This window comes from Triplophysa dalaica, chromosome 20, assembly GCF_015846415.1.
Source record: "Triplophysa dalaica isolate WHDGS20190420 chromosome 20, ASM1584641v1, whole genome shotgun sequence".
Lineage (NCBI taxonomy): Eukaryota > Metazoa > Chordata > Actinopteri > Cypriniformes > Nemacheilidae > Triplophysa > Triplophysa dalaica.
Genome location: NC_079561.1, coordinates 16,519,081 through 16,537,491, shown reverse-complemented (window position 1 = coordinate 16,537,491; position 18,411 = coordinate 16,519,081). Strand labels below are relative to the sequence as shown.

At 39.1% G+C, this 18,411-nt stretch overlaps 2 protein-coding genes across 4 annotated transcripts; one reads left to right on the top strand and one right to left on the bottom strand.

Moving 5' to 3' along the window:
* Nucleotides 1-215: 215 nt before the first annotated feature.
* On the bottom strand, nucleotides 216-4,210 carry LOC130408984 (trypsin). Of its 2 annotated transcripts, XM_056732536.1 has the most exons (6): nucleotides 3,525-3,556; nucleotides 3,123-3,211; nucleotides 2,359-2,509; nucleotides 2,094-2,235; nucleotides 1,658-1,915; nucleotides 216-779 (listed from the first exon to the last, which is right to left on the bottom strand). In XM_056732536.1, exons 2-6 carry the CDS (start codon nucleotides 3,175-3,177, stop codon nucleotides 627-629), a joined length of 759 nt encoding a protein of 252 aa, XP_056588514.1. In that variant the 5' UTR covers nucleotides 3,178-3,211; nucleotides 3,525-3,556; the 3' UTR covers nucleotides 216-626. The 2 variants fall into 2 exon arrangements, with proteins under 2 accessions (XP_056588514.1, XP_056588513.1); XM_056732535.1 differs by having other exon boundaries at nucleotides 3,123-4,210.
* Nucleotides 1,201-17,802, top strand: zmp:0000001088 (trypsin). 2 transcript variants are annotated; one of them, XM_056732534.1, is made up of 7 exons: nucleotides 1,201-1,610; nucleotides 2,811-2,843; nucleotides 12,717-12,787; nucleotides 14,276-14,435; nucleotides 15,511-15,652; nucleotides 16,290-16,553; nucleotides 17,013-17,802. In XM_056732534.1, exons 4-7 carry the CDS (start codon nucleotides 14,287-14,289, stop codon nucleotides 17,181-17,183), a joined length of 726 nt encoding a protein of 241 aa, XP_056588512.1. In that variant the 5' UTR covers nucleotides 1,201-1,610; nucleotides 2,811-2,843; nucleotides 12,717-12,787; nucleotides 14,276-14,286; the 3' UTR covers nucleotides 17,184-17,802. The 2 variants fall into 2 exon arrangements, with proteins under 2 accessions (XP_056588512.1, XP_056588511.1); XM_056732533.1 differs by having other exon boundaries at nucleotides 12,717-12,933.
* The last annotated feature ends 609 nt before the right edge of the window (nucleotides 17,803-18,411 follow it).

Genomic DNA, 18,411 nt, shown 5'->3' with positions numbered 1-18,411 from the left:
TATCACATGACATGCATGAAAACATGACTTCGTAAAAGACATTTCAAGAAACACATCATATACAGTAAAATCAACATGATGGTAATCATGTTTTGTTTTCTTTAAAGTTGAGATACAACACAAGAACCCACACAGCTTTGGTCAATATTCACATTTATTAGTTTATACATTTATAATGTTAGACAACATTTTGTCTAACATTTAGCTTTTCCTGTTGTCTTAATTTTCTGTTATGATGAAACAGCATTTCCTACGATAAACGAACATATAATAAAGAAAATATTTATTTTCTATAATTTCTATCTTAATTTAGGCATTTATGTTAGAACCCAGTGTGGCTTTTTATAGTTTTGCTCAAGTATATTTTTTTGCCCTTGAAAACTTTAATGTAAAGGTATATTTTATTGGCGCTTTAAGTCAAGAGGAGAGAGTAGGTAGCAGGGATTTCATAAAATTGGGGCCAAACAAGTAAAAAAAACAAGTTTATTTACTCTTTCACGAATGCTAATTTACTTATATGCTTATCAATTAGAGAGATAATATTTCAGACAAGATCAGACATTTTGACAGACAACCTTCATTCAGATTTAATGGCAACATTTTTTACATTCTGGCGAATGTGTATTTTAGTTGTCAGCGCTGATGATCCAGTCGATCCAGCGGTTGTAGTTTCTCACTTTCGTATAGACACCGGGGTAGAACGGATGGGCACAGCTAATTCCCCAAGACACAATGCCTTCTAAATTTCCATCACAAATGAGTGGGCCACCTGAATCGCCCTGTGAAGGTGTGACACAGAATAAAAAGCATGGTGAAATTAATCTGTGTTTTCTGAAGCAGATGTGTGTAACATTTCTGGAAATTGGGAATTGTGTGTTCCTTAATGCAAGAAAGAAAATCTGATCTCATTTGTTATTCTGGAAATGAAAAATTACAAACATTCAAATCTCACAGTATATTTATATACAGTATATGTTCGTTATTGTTCCCCTTTCATGCTTTTGTCGTTTTACTGTTTACTCTTGTCTCATTTACATGTATTGCAAAATGATGGATAGCTCTCCTGGGAATTCCTACATTCTGAGGACAGGCTTTTGCAGGATGTGTTATCAGAAGAAAACGACAGATTTACAGATAACAGGTGTTTTGGGCAGATGTTTAAACTACACTGACATAAAGTGTGTACTCTTCATAAAAAAATCCAAAACTGTAGACTAGTATCCTATATAACCTATAACATTGCTTAAGGCCCGATTCTCATTTCACGTCTAAAAGCCGCACCGCTTTCTCTCTTCAAATGACCCGAACTATTTCCATCTCGATGTGGCGCTGGCGTGCCTAGAAAAATATGCGTATCGCTAGCGAATCTCTCCATATTTTAGCGCGCATGCCGCGCCTCTACATGCTAGGTTCACACCAAACGCGAAAAATCGACAGCTTTTCCAACCTTCGCGGAGGACAAGATTGACGCGCGTTCGCGGAAATCGGGCCGCCCGATTGGAGTCATTCGTATCACCTGCCGCGAGTTTGCGTGTATATACATACTGCGTCGCGAATGATGCGGTGCGAATGGAGCGTTTCGGGCGTTTTGCTGCTTCCTCGCGGGAAAGGTTTGTTATATTCGCTGCACCTCATTCACACTCATGCCCCTGGTTACCTGACAGGAGTCTTTTCCGCCGAAGCGAGAGCCAGCGCAGATCATGTTATCATTGACTCTATAATAATAGTAGTACTGGCAGTTGGGGATGATCTCCACGTCCACAGCCCGCAGGACAGGCGACAGATAGAAGCTATAGATTCGTGTCACTCCCCATCCGCTCACAGTACAGCTGGTTCCTCCGGTCAGCTCAGGTGTGTCTACTGTTGGTAGTGGAACGGGCTGAACGTTAGCGTTAATCTGTGCTGGAACACTGAGCTGGGGAGAAACACGATAACGTCTGGTTAAAATAGTCATTTCTGTGCCACACGAAAGTGCAAAAATAACAGATAGGTCTCTGAACATTTCATTCAAGAGTTTTGTGCACATACACATGAGCTGCCATTAAATTAAATTATTCAATATTAAAAAGTAAAAAAAATATTGTGTTGATTACCTTAATGAGCAATATATCATTAGCAAAGGTTCTTGGGTTGTAGGCAAAATGACTGTAGATTCTGGACACGTTTAATACTTGCTCAAATCCCTCTTCCATAGCAAGACTGTGCTCGCTCAACACGACCTGAATCACACTGGCTCTGTTTATTTGACAACATACAAAAAAAAATTATTCATAAAGAAATGCACACATTTTATTAAATTATATCAAATAATATTTAAAATATCTTTATGAGTGGGGTTGATCCGACTGCAGTATTTACGGTCGCCAGCAGTGTGCAGCAGATATCACCCATTGTGGCTGAATGAGAGTAGCGCCACAGTAATGTTTTCGGTCAAACTGAAGAGATGCCTGGTACTTGATGGAGTAAGGTACGACCTCTTGACCTCCGATGATCCTTTGTGAGAACGTGTCTAATTGTTTTCCAGAATTCAAGAGTTTAATTCAAAATTAGAAATATATATATACGCACTTAAACATTGTATGGTTTGATGATGTATAAATGAGTACCATTAAAGGGATAGTTCAGCCAAACATTTTAATTCTGTCATCATTTATTCCCCCTCAGGCTATTCAAAACCTGTCTATGACTTCTGTATGAGAAGATATTTTGAGAAATGTCTTTGTGGTTTTGTGTTCCTAAAATGAAAGTCACTGAGTGTTGTGTTGTTTGGTTTCCAACATTCTTCTAAATACTTATTTTGTGTTTTGCAGGAGAACGTCATGCAGGTTTGGGATGACATGTGGGTGAGTGAATTTTGAAAGAATTCTCATTTTTGGGTGAACCATCCCTTTGGGATCAAAACACGTGTCCCGTTCCATTGTTTTATTGTTGGGATTTTGTTCTTATAGTTTTAAATAATTCAAGAACATCTGCAGTTCTAAACATGCCTTTTAGATAACTTATTGTATGTTACAAACTCCATAACTCTTTATAAGTTAAATGGAGAGCATTGAAAATTTGTGCTCTCAAGAATTCTTCTTATTTCATTTTGTATAATTTTTTTAATAGAACAAAACGTTTACCTTTGATGGTGACAGCCAGGACAAGGAACAACATTTCCTGTAATAACCGGGCCATTCTTCAGGTGCCTGCAGCCGAGATTATTTGAACGCTGAGCACAAAAGCATAACACTGAAATGCGTCATTATAAGTGAAAATGAGAGGCAGTCTTTCAGTGATCATAATGAAAGTGTGAGTCTTAATGTTTGATGGCTCTGACAGCTCTGTATAATAGCAACCTGATATCAGACGGCATTCAAGAGAGAAGAGAAAACATCTGAATTACTGTACATGGCATTTTTTTCATGACAATTTGCCACATAATACGCATTGCGTGTATCTTTCTTACGTCATTTTCAAAGACAAATTCACAAATCTATAAAAAATGCATTTTATGTAAGAAAATATATATATTTACGACTTACCAGTGATAATTCTTCACATCCGAAGCCTTGAAATACCTCCAACTGCTGATCTTGGTACTTCCCATAATCCTTTTATAATGAAACCATATCCACGTCCATTGCTTTTGTGGCCCTTTTGAACAACAAATGGTAGGGGCTATCCCACAGTCTGACTGAAACTGACCCAGTACTCGACAAAGCCACGGTCCCTCAAGTGTGACAAATATCTGATGTTGATGCTCTTTATTATCTCCAATTGTTAGGTTTCTTGGAACAACACCCTGTTCGGGCAGTTTAAGGACTGCGTTTAGCACCAGTGCTTTCACTTTAAAAGTGTTTGGTTACACGGACAAAACATCTTTTAAACATATTAAGTCACTTTACTGTGGTGATGTGCATAAAGGACGTTTTATTCTCTCAGTGTTTTTGTTCATGTTTTACGGTAGCGCCTATATTTCACTAGGGTAGTAAACACTTTTTTTGTGGAGATCTTATGTTATTTTCCCATTTTGATTGGAAATTAAATTTGAGCGCTACTAGAACACTTGACTGTATGCAGCGTTGGTGTATTGTTAATTATAAAAAGAATTACTTTTAAAAATCTCATCATGATATTGCTCAAATTACCTACAAGCAAACCTTTTTGTTTAATGTCCATTTCCGACCTTTTAGTACTTATTACAGCCATGTTGAAGACAAGTTTAGGTAAAGGATGAATTCACACAGGATTTATTTAATGTTTTATAAAAAAGTTTACCCATCGTGTACATATTGTGTTCTTTTATTTTAATGTTGACTATTATATGAAAATCTATAATGTCATATTCAACAAGTTCTCTCATTTGTAATTTTGTATAAAAACATGTTCTGAATGAATAAAAGCAAATGTACTTCTTGCATTTAAGGTTTTCATAAGGCTTTGAAAATATGTCATGTAAAGGACTGAAAATGTACAGATAAACACAGTAATGGCTGAAAGCAATATTGATATTGATTAGAGCAAGTGATGTCTTGCCATTTATTAAAGCGGGTGAACACACAGGGTTTCTGCCAATCTCATATTAATCTTGAGTACCTATAGAGTAGTATTGCATACTTCGTATGTCTAGGGGTTTCGGAGAGAACGTAACAAAGTAAAAAAAAAAACGTAAATAAATGAAAGATGAGAAATCTCCTTTACCTCTATCCCAGCTCTCTTCACTTTAACCATTGATATCTACCATCATATAATTTATAAAAGATAGATACAGCTTTACGATTGTTTCCGAAAACATACGGCGCATGCGGGTGGGAGGGGTATGCTCAACCAAAGCATGTGCGCACACATTGTCAACAAAACACGGACAACAGTTTCACTCACCGCATGCGGTTCATGTCCGGCATCTTTAAGCGCTGGGACGGCTCCATATATCAGTTTCAAACGATCTCCAAATCCAGCGTCATATCAACAGTTTATATAACATTCATCACCCAAATGCAGTGAACAAACAAACACCTGAACTTTGCGAACATATGCTCTCTCTCTCCTACACACAATTGAAAGTGACGTCTGCGCATGCTCGTCTCCTTTTTCGGGAGAATTGTCCAAAAAGGAACTAAGAAAAGTTGTTACAAAACAGTTTTATATGTTTGAAAAAAACTTTTCAAAACCTGTACAATAGCTGGGGGAGTGTATTGAGCACAGAAATACTACGTAATACGCCCAACATTGTTTTTTGACAAGTTGAACATGTTTAGCATAAGAAGACAGCACGTTGAACATTGTAAAGAAGTCAGAATGCATAACACATTGTTGCAGGGCCACTTTAAAATATCGCTGTTGTCCTTCTAAATCCTTTGTGCCCAAATTCACAGTTTGTCAGGAAACAGAAAAAACAATTTACTTTTCAAATGTTTAAATACTGTGCTGTCAAATATGACAAGGGATTATTTTTTTATTATTTATAGGTTAGATATTCACAAAACGACATAATAGGTGACTAAGAATAATGATTTATGGAAAGAAATCAAACAGGTCCTAGGCGACGGGTCAGACCAAGAGCGGTTCAAAAACACTTATGATGACAACAAATTCGAGGACCGTGACGTCGCCCGGCATGGCGCAGCCGGGGCCCCACCCTGGAGCCAGGCCCGGGTTTGGGGCTCGTATGCGAGCGGCTGGTGGTCGGGCCTTCCCCCATGGGGTCCGGCCGGGCTCATCCCGAAGGAGCGATGTGGGGCCACCCTCCCGTGGACCCACCACCTACAGGAGGGACCGTAAGGGGCCGGTGCAAAGTGGATCGGGTGGTAGTCGAAGGCGGGGGCCTCGACAACCCGATCCCTGGATGCGGAATCTAGCTCTAGGGACATGGAACGTCACCTCTCTGACGGGGAAGGAGCCGGAGATTGTGCGTGAGGTTCAGAGATTCCGACTAGAGATAGGGCTCTGGAACCACACTCCTCGAGGGAGGATCGACTCTTCACCACTCTGGAGTTGCCCAGGGTGAGAGGCGGCAGGCTGGTGTGGGTTTGCTTATAGCCCCCCAGCTCAGCCGGTATGTGTTGGAGTTTACCCCGGTGAACGAGAGGGTCGCTTCCCTGCGCCTTCGGGTCGGGGATAGGTCTCTCACTGTCGTTTGCGCCTATGGGCCAAATGGCGGTGTAGAGTACCCGGCCTTCTTGGAGACTCTGGGAGGGGTGCTGGAAAGCGCCCTGACTGGGGACTCCGTCGTTCTGCTGGGGGACTTCAACGCCCATGTGTGCAACAACAGTGACACCTGGAGGGGCGTGATTGGGAGGAACGGCCCCCCCTGATCTGAACCCGAGTGGTGTTCTGTTATTGGACTTCTGTGCTAGTTACAGTTTGGCCACAACGAACACCATGTTCAAGCATAAGGGTGTCCATCGCATGGCACCAGGACACCCTTGGCCGGAGGTCGATGATCGACTTTGTGGTTGTTTCATCTGACCTAGATCCGTATGTCTTGGACACTCAGGTGAAGAGAGGGGCGAAGCTGTCAACCGATCACCACCTGGTGGTGAGTTGGATCCGATGGCGGGGGTGGAAGCTGGGCAGACTCGGCAGACCCAAACGTACTGTGAGGGTCTGTTGGGAACGTTTGGCCGAATCGCCGGTCAGAGAGATCTTCAACTTCCAACTCCGGCAGAGCTTCGACCAGATCCAGAGGGAGTCTGGAGATATTGAGTCCGAGTGGACCATGTTCTCCACCTCCATTGTCAACGCAGCTACTCGGAGCTGTAGCCGTAAGGTCTCCGGTGCCTGTCGAGGCGGAAATCCACGAACCCGGTGGTGGACACCGGAAGTAAGGGATGCCGTCAAGCTGAAGAAGGAGTCCTATCGGGCCTGGCTGGCTTGTGGGACTCCCGAGGCAGCTGACAGGTACCGACTGGCCAAGCGGACTGCAGCCCGGGTGGTTGTGGAGGCAAAAACTCGGGCCTGGGAGGAGTTCGGTGAGGCCATGGAGAAAGACTATCGGTCGGCCTCGAAGAGATTCTGGCAAACCGTCCGGCGCCTCAGGAGGGGGAAGCAGTGCCCTACCAACGCTGTTTACAGTGGAGGGGGGCAGCTGTTGACCTCGACCGGGGATATCATCGGGCGGTGGAAGGAATATTTCGAGGATCTCCTCAATCCCGCCGTCACGTCTTCCATTGAGGAAGCAGAGGCCGAGGGCTCGGAGGCGGACTCGCCCATCACCCGGGCGGAAGTCACCGAGGTAGTCAAGGAACTCCTCGGTGTCAGGGCACCAGGGGTGGATGAGATCCTCCCTGAGTACCTCAAGTCTCTGGATGTCCAGATGCCTCTGCAGCATCGCGTGGCGGTCGGGGACATTGCCCTTGGACTGGCAGATCGGGGTGGTGGTCCCTCTTTTTAAGAAGGGGGACCGGAGGGTGTGCTCCAACTATCGGGATCACACTTCTCAGCCTCCCCGGGAAAGTCTATGCCAGGGTACTGGAGAGGAGAATCCTGCCGATGGTAGAACCTCGGATTCAGGAGGAACAGTGTGGTTTCCGTCCCAGTCGTGGAACACTGGACCAGCTCTATACCCTCTCCAGGGTGGTGGAGGGTTCATGGGAGTTTGCCCAACCAATCCACATGTGTTTTGTGGATTTGGAGAAGGCATTCGACTGTGTCCCTCGCGGCATCTTGTGGAGGGTGCTCCGGGAGTATGGGATTCGGGACCCTTTGCTAAGGGCTATCCGGTCCCTATACGACCGGAGCAGGAGCTTGGTTCGCATTGCCGGCAGTAAGTCAGACTTGTTTCCGGTGCATGTTGGACTCCGGCAGGGCTGCCCTTTGTCACCGGTTCTGTTCATAATTTTTATGGACAGAATTTCTAGGCGCAGCCAGGGGCCGGAGGGCATTGGGTTTGGGGACCACACGATTTCATCTCTGCTCTTTGCGGATGATGTCATCGTGCTGGCCCCATCAGACCAGGACCTCCAGCATGCACTGGGATGGTTTGCAGCCGAATGTGAAGCGGCTAGGATGAGAATCAGCACCTCCAAATCTGAGGCCATGGTTCTCAGTCGGAAAAGGGTGGCTTGCTCACTTCAGGTAGGTGGAGAGTTCCTGCCTCAAGTGGAGGAGTTCAAGTATCTGGGGGTATTGTTCACGAGTGAAATGAGCTTTCCCCTCAGGGTGGCTGGGCGATCCCTCAGAGATAGGGTGAGAAGCTCGGTCACTCGGGAGGAGCTCAGAGTAGATCCGCTGCTCCTCCACATCGAGAGGGGCCAGCTGAGGTGGCTCGGGCATCTTTTCTGGATGCCCCCTGGACGCCTTCCCGGGGAAGGTGTTCCAGGCATGTCCCACCGGGACACCGAGACCCCGGGGAAGACCTAGGACACGCTGGAGGGACTATGTCTCCCGGCTGGCCTGGGAACGCCTCGGTGTCCCCCGGGAAGAGCTGGAGGAAGTGTCTAGGGAGAGGGAAGTCTGGGCATCCCTGCTTAGACTGTTGCCCCCGCGACCCGGCCCCGGATAAGCGGAAGAAAATGGATGGATGGATGGATGGATGGAAAGAAAGAAATCATGAAATATGGAGAGGTTTCAGAAGGACAGCAGCAATATATTAAATTGGCTTAAAAATGCTGTTCATTATAAACTGAAGCTCAGCTTTGAGAATTATATCCACAATAAAATATTCACAAAAAAAGATCGACAAGTATTATGAACCGATAAAATTATAGTTAATGTTTGCTTTTTTCATGCAAGCTTTTTGCTTTTCTATGCATTTTTTGTATAGTTAACAAGTTATAGTTAATAAAACCTGTATTTGTTGTAGTTTGCCTTTAATTTATATATGTTATACAAAACTATGTTAAACAAACTAACTAATATAATTTAGCCCAATCTATATTATTATTATTACTGTTTTTTTCACAATGTGCTTATGTAAAGTTGCTTTTCTTTGCACAACAAATGCATATCTCTTCAGAGTATACAGTAACTAAGTACAGTCTAAAAGCTCACACCCACACTTACTGTACAGTAGTTGTTTATCACGTCTCTGCAGGACAATATCTGTCGCCTGAACAACTGCTTTAGAAATCTCTCCTGGGGAAAGTCTGACATTAAAGGCATCAAAACAATAGTCTACACTCTCTGGGTAAATGAAGTCCCGTCGTCTAGGACATTCATCTTCTAATGTTTCAGAACATGGTAGATTACAATTTCTACCTCAAAATGGTTCATCATTGAATTATATATTTTATTTGTTTGAACTGCATCTACTAATGCAATATGCAATATGTGCAACACTAAAGTTTGTAATTCAATCTAAATGTGAATTGAACTGACCGATATTCTCATTTGTAAACAAGAAAGTTGGAGATCTATACAATATTTCAATCATTGTTGAAGATTTCCTTTAGAGATGGGCCTTGCCCAAAAGTGTTTGGAGTAAAATAAAAATGTAAAAATGATTGTGTATTATTATAAATAAAATAAATAATTGATCAAATTCCATCATGGGTTATGTTATGGAAAACTGAAATGACATTGAACAGATCAACTGCTTAAATATTTGATAATCCGGATTCAGGCTATACACATTATTAAAAAAAGATTATAAACTATAGATGGTTTCAGCAGCAAAACCATGAACGAAAGTGACCATGGACAACAAAACCGGCCTTATCGATCAAATTTTCTAAATTGAGATGTTCACATAATCTGAAAGCAGAATACGTACGATTTCTATTGAAGTATGAGTTGTTTGAATATAACAATGTCTGGCTGAGATACAACCGTTTAAAATTCAAAAAAATAAAGTTTTTATGTATTTAGGGTAGGAAATTTACAAAATATCTTCATGTAACATGATCTTTACTTAATATCCTAATGATTTTTTACATAAAATAAAAATCGATAATTTTGACCCATACAATGTATTTTTGTTTTTTGCTAAAAATGTTCCCGTGCTACTTAAGACTGGTTTTGTGATCCAGGGTTACAAATGTAGACTCCGCAAAGAGTCAATAACTGTTGAGCAGATTTAATTTACTTTAATGAAATTAGATACAATAAAAATATATAAATATTAATTAAATATAAAATAAATTGTTATATTTTAAACAAGCACAGACCGGAAGTTAACTTTGGGCCAAGTGCATGTATCCGACGAAATCGTCTACATAAAATACAGAATATATAAACAAAACATATAACATGTTTAGTAAAAGTTACAACCTTAGAGTTTAGAATAATGTTTTATTTTTAACCATCGATCCCACCAGTGTTGTGACATCGCTATCACCCAAATCACCATTACGACAATAATGAAACGTATTTCAGAAGCCAGATTTATTAATGGTCGTAAATGTTATGATTAATAGTCCTCTGAAAACTATCTCAGCCCTCTATTAAACCATTACGGGTTCTCCTGGGATCTGAGCACACAATCCAACACACAACCCTGGGACATCTAACGGATAAAGATGGTAAGACAGAGAATAATCGCTCTGTTGTGGAAGAAAAATGGCAGATAATGCCAAAAATGGCAGTGGTCAGCAGCCTAGGAAACAGCCATGAGGAACAGACAGAGAGACCATAATGAGACGCCTACAGATTACTGTATGCTGTGTCAGAGAAGATCATTAGCTTACCTCCTTCCAAGAGAGATCACAGAAGCGTTTCACCGCTGCTTCATTTTTAATGATGTCTGCTCCAGAACTCAGAGAATCTCATAATATCACCACACTCCCAAAATAAAGAGAGGAATAGAGTGTAAGTCTTTGTACAAGTTTTCATTGGTTGAGGCAGATGTGGCCACAAGGACACTAAAGCCACAATTAAAAATGTATGAAGGTCATTGCATTAGATATCAGAATTTCAAACCAACTGGCATTTAATTTAAAGAGCAAAGTTTATAAGGTTTTAAATAAAAAACACAAAGACTGTTTCAAAGTTTTTCATAACTTTCTCCAACATCAACACATAAATTGTGTTATTTTGTAAAACGGTCAGTCCTGATCCTTGATTCTGGCTCAATCAATTAATAATTAATGGCTTTATTAATGGCATTTAGTAATTCAGCAATGATGTGACTGTGGCTTTACTGACAACCGTGTTTAAAAACAGTTGTGACACTTGAAATGTCCATTAAAACATCTTAGTCTTAATCACTGTTAGTTTATAGGAATAAACAGTATTCCTGATATAAGGATGTTACACGTGACCCTGGAGCACAAAACCAGTCAATATTTGTTCGAGATACAAATGTCTGAAAATCTTGAATCTGAGGGGGTAAAAAAATGGTGACAAATGGCCTTTAAAATTGTTCATCAGAGCAGGCCGTTGCTAAGAAGAAACAAGTTTGTTTTAACTATCTGGAGAGTAGATTAACCCGAAAGCTGAAATTCTAAGCTTTACATACACAGTCGGGTCAACCACATCTCTCACAACATTCAAAAAAACTACTTAAAACCCATCTCTTCTGTGAATACTTGGCAGAAGAAGAAAAAAACTCTTTTTCTCTCAACAGGTTATCGGTCTAGGTTTTGTTGAAACTACTAGCTTTGTATTAGCATTTATTGTGTTATTGCTCATTGATGACATATCACTTATTGGTCCCTGAACTCTCTGTAAGTAACTTTGGATAAAAGCGTCTGCTAAATGACTAAATGTTTATGTACATAGATACCAAACTTGAGTGGGTAATTCCCAAAGAGCAAACAGCAGCGAGTGCTGCATCCGCTCACAAAAATAAAGATTTTATATATTTACGGTAGGAAATTTACTAATTATGTTCATGGAACATGATCTTTACTTAATATCCTAATGATTTTTGTCTTAAAAGGAAATCGATCATTTTGACACATTGTTGGCTATTTTTACAAATATACCCGTGTTTCTTATGACTGGTTTTGTGGTCCACATATTTAGGGCTGGAACAGGTCTGGTTACGTATTTCTATTGTGCCCTGTTCAAACTGAAGGTGAACTTAATTTATAAGTCCAAAAAAAGACAAATGTAGATTTTCTCTTTATCCTCTTTGTTGCCATCTGGTTGGTGCTACAGCACACCAAGCACCAGAATTACAAGAATAGTTCCTTTCCTCAGGCCAGTTTTAAGTTAAGCTTCCCAATGTGTATTAAAATCATGTGCAATATACTGTACACCATATATTTTGTAAATACATTTATTTAACACAACTTTTGTTTTTACTGCATACAGAAGACTCATCTGTGCTTTAAAATATCCAGATTTTAATCTGTTGTGTAAATATGCTTATTGAAAGTGTTGTGTTAAAGATTTATCTTTATTTTCTGAGCATCTCTTTGGTGCTTCAGCATTTTTTGTAACCAAGATACTTGTGTGCGTATCTTAGCAAAAATAATACAATTCATTCATTCATTATGACCGTGGGATCAGTTGGAAGCCTATTACAAAAATAAATAAATAATAATGAAAGCTGATTTTTTAGTTTGAATGCAATATGTCTAATGCAAACACATTTAGAAATAAGAGTGTGCAAAGACCTGTTTGGCTACCAAAAGTGTCTATATTGGTGTTATAATTCAATGCCGTGAGACGGAATTAACTGATTTTAGGTCCAATTTAAATGTAGATATTTTTACCCAAATATAGCAGAATATAATCTGCGACGTGACACGAACTGCATATGACGTAGACAATTGTACTGATCCTAAATCAGGTCCAAAACAAAAGGTCACAGATTGGGTGCTTCAATTATATATTGTTCCTCTTCTCAGACTGCATGGTGGCCATGGAGACGGAAATAGGAACTAGGAAACCTGATAATGCAGAGGCGATCCATCCCCAGGTGAGGATTCAAAATACCTGAAGCAAAGTTTCTCTCACTCTTGTCTGGAAAGTCTGGATGTGTCTCTGTCTGCAGCTCTTCTTCTGTCAGTATGCACCTCCTTGTTCTTGTGCTCTGTGTTCTCATGGAGCTCCTCATGGTTAGCTGTAAGTAAAGATTTCACATTTTCTTCATAAATTGCTTGAATTATTTGTGAAAATAAATACTAATCATGATTTACATAAAATGCCTAACTTAATAAGTATGCACAGATTTATATTTGTATCTAAATGTTTAAAAAAAGTGAAATGATATTTATTTTATTATTAAAATTTATATGTAATGTGTTTTAACATCAATGAGATTCTGTTGCTGGCTTCTGCGAAAAAAAATGTCCAAACGTGTCTCTTCTGGAGTTGCAAAGATCTCAGCAATGTTTTAAACTGTGCTCAGAATTGAAAACACTTTTATGAAATCTGTATAAAACAAAATAATCAATTATTATTATCGAGCTTTGCCATCTAAATTTATTTTTTACTGTTATACGCTTACTGCATGTCAACAATTGTCTCATTTTTGTTTGATGAGTTTAGTTAAGACAATACAAACAAGAACTCCATTAAATCTCCTGAGATATGGGGATATTTTTCTTTTCAATCTGGCTTGGTTACAATTGAAATACATGAACAGAATATATGAGGACAATGTACAGTTTAGTTTATATGAACAGAGGGGTCCTTTATCCTGACAGTCTGTGTTTTCTTTCAGAGCAAAAGTGAATAAAATTATGACAAAAACACATTTCAGCACTCTTACACGTGAGCTCACGTGTTAAAGCCCCAAACACTGAAGTTCGGCATTCTTTACTGTTTATCATCACTTTACAACACAAAACAATTGACATACATGTGCGGGGATTCGACTCTTTGTTGTAGTGTTTTGGATTTCCTCACGTTGAGTTTCATATGCAATCTCATAAAGGTCACGCTGCTTCAAATCCTCATTAGGTTTCAGATCAATGTTACATAATAGTTTCAATCCAATGCATGTACCTTTCACCGGGCTGGTAAATGGCTGCTAAGATTGTATAGGATTACTTTAACCGCAGCACGTACAACTTCCCAGTTGTTACACAGGGATCAATATGCCCGAGGGATGCCTTGAACTCACTCGTGAACTTCTGTGACAGGCCCAAATGAACTGTCCCCACAGATCGTGACACACATCTCAGGAAATTACATACATTTACATGCAATAATATCGAAACCGACTCAAATAGTTTACTGACTACACACATTTTTCTGTATTGACTTACTGTGTAATAAATTAAGCGACCATGAAAGACTTCATGTTACGCTACATTCACAAACACAAAAGTGTGAATCCAAAGCAACCTCCACATGCACGTGTAATCTCACTGTAGCACGTTTTTTAAACACGTTTTTTATGTAATGTATATGATATCGGTTTGTACAATGGGATGATTCTTATGATTGAACCCTTTCACAGGTCAGAATGACATGCAGGTCCGTATAGTGGGTGGATATGCCCCTGCTCCTTACTCCATCAAGTATGTTGTGTCCATTCAGAGTGCTACGGGCCAGCACTTCTGTGGAGGAACATTAATAAACAAGTACTGGGTGCTGACCGCAGCACACTGCAATATAGGGTAAGACACTCTGAAAAGCCTTGAATTTCAAGCTAGATTTCAATGGAGCAAGTTCTTAAGCCTGGAAAGTCTTGTAACGTTTTAGTATTGTTTCAGTAACACTTCAGTAACTAGTGAGGTTAGTTACTGTAACAAGTCTGTATAAATGGTGTTCTTACCTACAGTACAGTATTTTATAGAATATTACAAAAAAAAATTCATTGTTCACTCACCCTCATGTCATTCCAAGCCTTTATCACATTCTTCATCACAAAACATATTTTGAAGAACTTTTGTTAGCTAAAAACACTGGCCCCATTAACTTCCATTCAAAGGACACAAAACCACTTAGACATTTCTCAAAATATCTTCTTTTGTGTTCTGTTCCACAGAAAAAGAGATGCATATATTATGAGAGTGAGTAAATGATGACAGGATCTCTATTTGTGGGTGAAATATTTCATCCAAGACATATAGTTCACATGCTAGATTTACTATAAATTATAAATAATACAAAATCTATTGAAGAAACTGTGACGTTAGAATTTAAACAAGATTGCAGACAGCCATAGTCTTTGCACATTTTATATACAGTATATACACTACCCGTTAAATGTTTCTTATTATCCTTGAAAGGTTTTTATCTGAAGTTGCATGCTTAAATGTCTGTTATTAGATTCATATACATCAATACAATTGTTCATAAAACTGTGAAAATATAATCGTTTTCCTTTGAAACTAATATCATTTTGTTTAATAAAAATTGAAATGGACTAAATAATAAAAAGAGCATCCAGTAAGAGCACAGAATAGATGGGAACTCCTTTAAAATTGTTTAAAAAGTATCTTGGGGTGAAACTTCAAGAAGCTGCTTGAGAAAATGTCAAGAGAACATTTCTGAAAATTTTAGGCAAGAGGTGCCTACACTGAAGACTACATTTTATAAACAAAATATACTTGACATAGATATGTGAAGATCATACATACAATCTTGACGTGTATGCACACTATAAATATGATATCTGGCCACAGTGTCCACTTCTTTTTGAATTTTATGAATCTATAAAAAATTCAAATCTTGGTTTGTGTCTTGCAGAGCGGCAAACATGAGGATCGTGGCTGGAGATCACTCCGTGGGTTCATACGAGGGTACGGAACAGTTTCGCAGACCTCATTTCTTAATACCTCATCCACAGTACAACAGAGACACCAACAATGCAGACATCATGCTCATTAAGGTGAGACGTAAACAATGCTACCGTGTTACACTGAGCGACTAACTGAAGTGTCATCACAGCCGTGTCTCATTGATTCCTGTCATGCATAGAAAATTAACACAATTATTCTTACGTCAAGTCTTTTTAGATGAAGCAGTTTAAGTGGCTCAGTAAAAAGCAGCGTAGACACTACAAAGCATGATGGGAAATTTTGAAATTGTATTCACAAGTTTGTCTGTTAATTTTAAAATTAAAGGAAACATTTATGCTCACAATTGTTTTTTTATTGACATGATTAGAAAAAAAAAATTCCTCTTTAATGTTTTAACTTTAAAATATAAAGTGTTGTACTTGTCTGTTTTATTGAATAAGACTTATATTTATCAATGATCTTTTTTATGTTTTTATATAATCTAATGGACTGACTGTTAAACTTAACATTGTATTATCGTTCAGTAATGAAATTTGTATATGACCTTCCCGAATACTGATTCTGATTGGTCAGTTGTAACATTTGTAAAAACTGATTGGAAAATTGTAACATTTGTAAAAACAAAATGCATTATGTGTATGGTCTGAGTTTTTTTGTTGTTTTGTTTATATTTGGCATGATAAATATGTCTGTCCGATGTTTCTCTCTCATTATCTATCTCTCTAGCTTCAGTCTCCAGTCTATATAAACAGTTATGTGTCTCTGGCTCCATTACCTCGTCTGGACGCTATGGTGGCAGTGGGACGGGTGTGCAGGGTGTCAGGTTGGGGCTTCACAAGCACGACAGGAGGAATCCCGTTAACTCTGCGTACGGTCATGCTGCCCATAGTGTCCAATTCAGTGTGTAACAGCACAGATTCTTTCAACGGAAACATCACTGAGAACATGATCTGTGCTGGATACAGCTCAGGAGGAAAAGATGCCTGCAAGGTGAACCAGACTATTATTACTTGCACTTATGCTCTACCTATGTGCAACAGTTAGTGATGTTTTATTGTTTATTGTTTATTGTTTATTGTTTAGTGATGAGAGTAATTGTTCAAAATGTAAACATATCTGCTCGGTTAGTAAGCAAATTCAGTGTCTGCATGCAGAAAAAAATATTATTTAGAATGAAAGTGTAACCATAAGCATACACTCTTAAAAGTAAAGGTGCTTTACGATGCCATACAAGAACCTTTTTGTCTAAATGGTTACATGAAGAACCTTTAACATCTGAAGAACCTTCATGTTATTTCATTATCACATCTGCCTCGCTGATGGTTTTCATTATACGATTACTATAAAACTGAGAAAATCTGGTAAGCTTTTTGGAAAATAAGTGGCTGAAAACTTTATTATTAAACATCCGTTTGAACCAGTAAATGATCTCTCTCATGTTCCCTGCAGGGGGACTCTGGTGGACCTCTGTTGTGTGAGGGTCGGCTCTATGGTGTCGTGTCATGGGGCAGCGGCTGTGGTGACCCTCAGTATCCTGGCGTCTATACTGCCGTCTCCAGGTTCAGGCAATGGATCGACAGAACTATATTTGGCTATTACGGAAGGTGCCTCAAGTATTAGACTGCAGTGTTATATCAGCACTTCCCTTAATTGAACTTGACCATGCCAACTTGTAAATGAATATTGTTTTTATTGTTTTGCCTTCTACTTACATGTTAGGATCTTTTTGTGTTTTACTACTTGGATTTACTGTATTTTAGACTGTATTTTTGAAAGAGCGCATTATATCCCCTGTTAGACTTTTTATAAAGAAGTTTGTGTCTGTAAATGTGCCATGTTGTAGTTTCAAAGAGATATAGTTCCCGAAAACAAAATCACAAAAAGTTTGAATTCAAATGTTACTTGTGATAATATACAGTATATATATATAAATCATAGACACCATGAATGTGTCACACATGAGTGTAGTAAAACCAGATTCCATTCCTTAAAGAGAATTTATTTACTCACCCTCATGTCATTCAAAACCTATATGACTGACTTTCTTCTGCAGAACACAAAAGACAATGATTTGAAGAATGTTGGAAACTAAACAACACTGGCCCCCATTGACTTCAATTGTATGAACACAAAACCACTGAGACATTCTCAAAATATCTTCTTATGCGTTCCGCAGAATGAAGAGTCATACAGGTTTGAATGAGATGAGGGTGAAAAAATGACATAATTTTTATTTTGGAGTAACCTATCCCTTTAAGTATGCACCTTCTCTGCCTGTCTACAAGCAGATGCATGTTCAAAGAATGACTGCCCAAAAAAGACAATTTTGCATGCCAGACTTCCAATTTTTGTAATTTGAAGAAGGTTTGCAGATATAGTTTTCCGTATTTACTGTCCAACTCAACTTTCAACAAACATTTTCACTGTTGTTTGTGTTTGAATACAGTCAAATAGAACACTTTTATTTTCTTTAAAATTTGAGATGTGATGCCATTAAATTGATCAAGTGTTTTTTTGGATTATTTAATAAAAAAAGTTAATAAAAGACTCCTGTCTCACCCCTTTACCCTTAGTCCATATAAAAAGGATGCCTAAATTATTTCTTACTCTTTGTTAGTGAATGAAACAAGATAAAATTGACATTATAATAATGTTATAAAATAATGTTTCTAAACAAGTTGTGTCCTTATGCCACTGTGCTAGGCGTGACTGTTTTCCACAGACAAGGAAACCTGAACATTTGTGTCCTTATCTGGTGTTGACGTTTATGTCTCCAGTAGATAGATGAGTTATTCCAGGCAAGGGTGAACATGATTCCACAAAAGGAGTGGTTGAGATCTGGACAGGT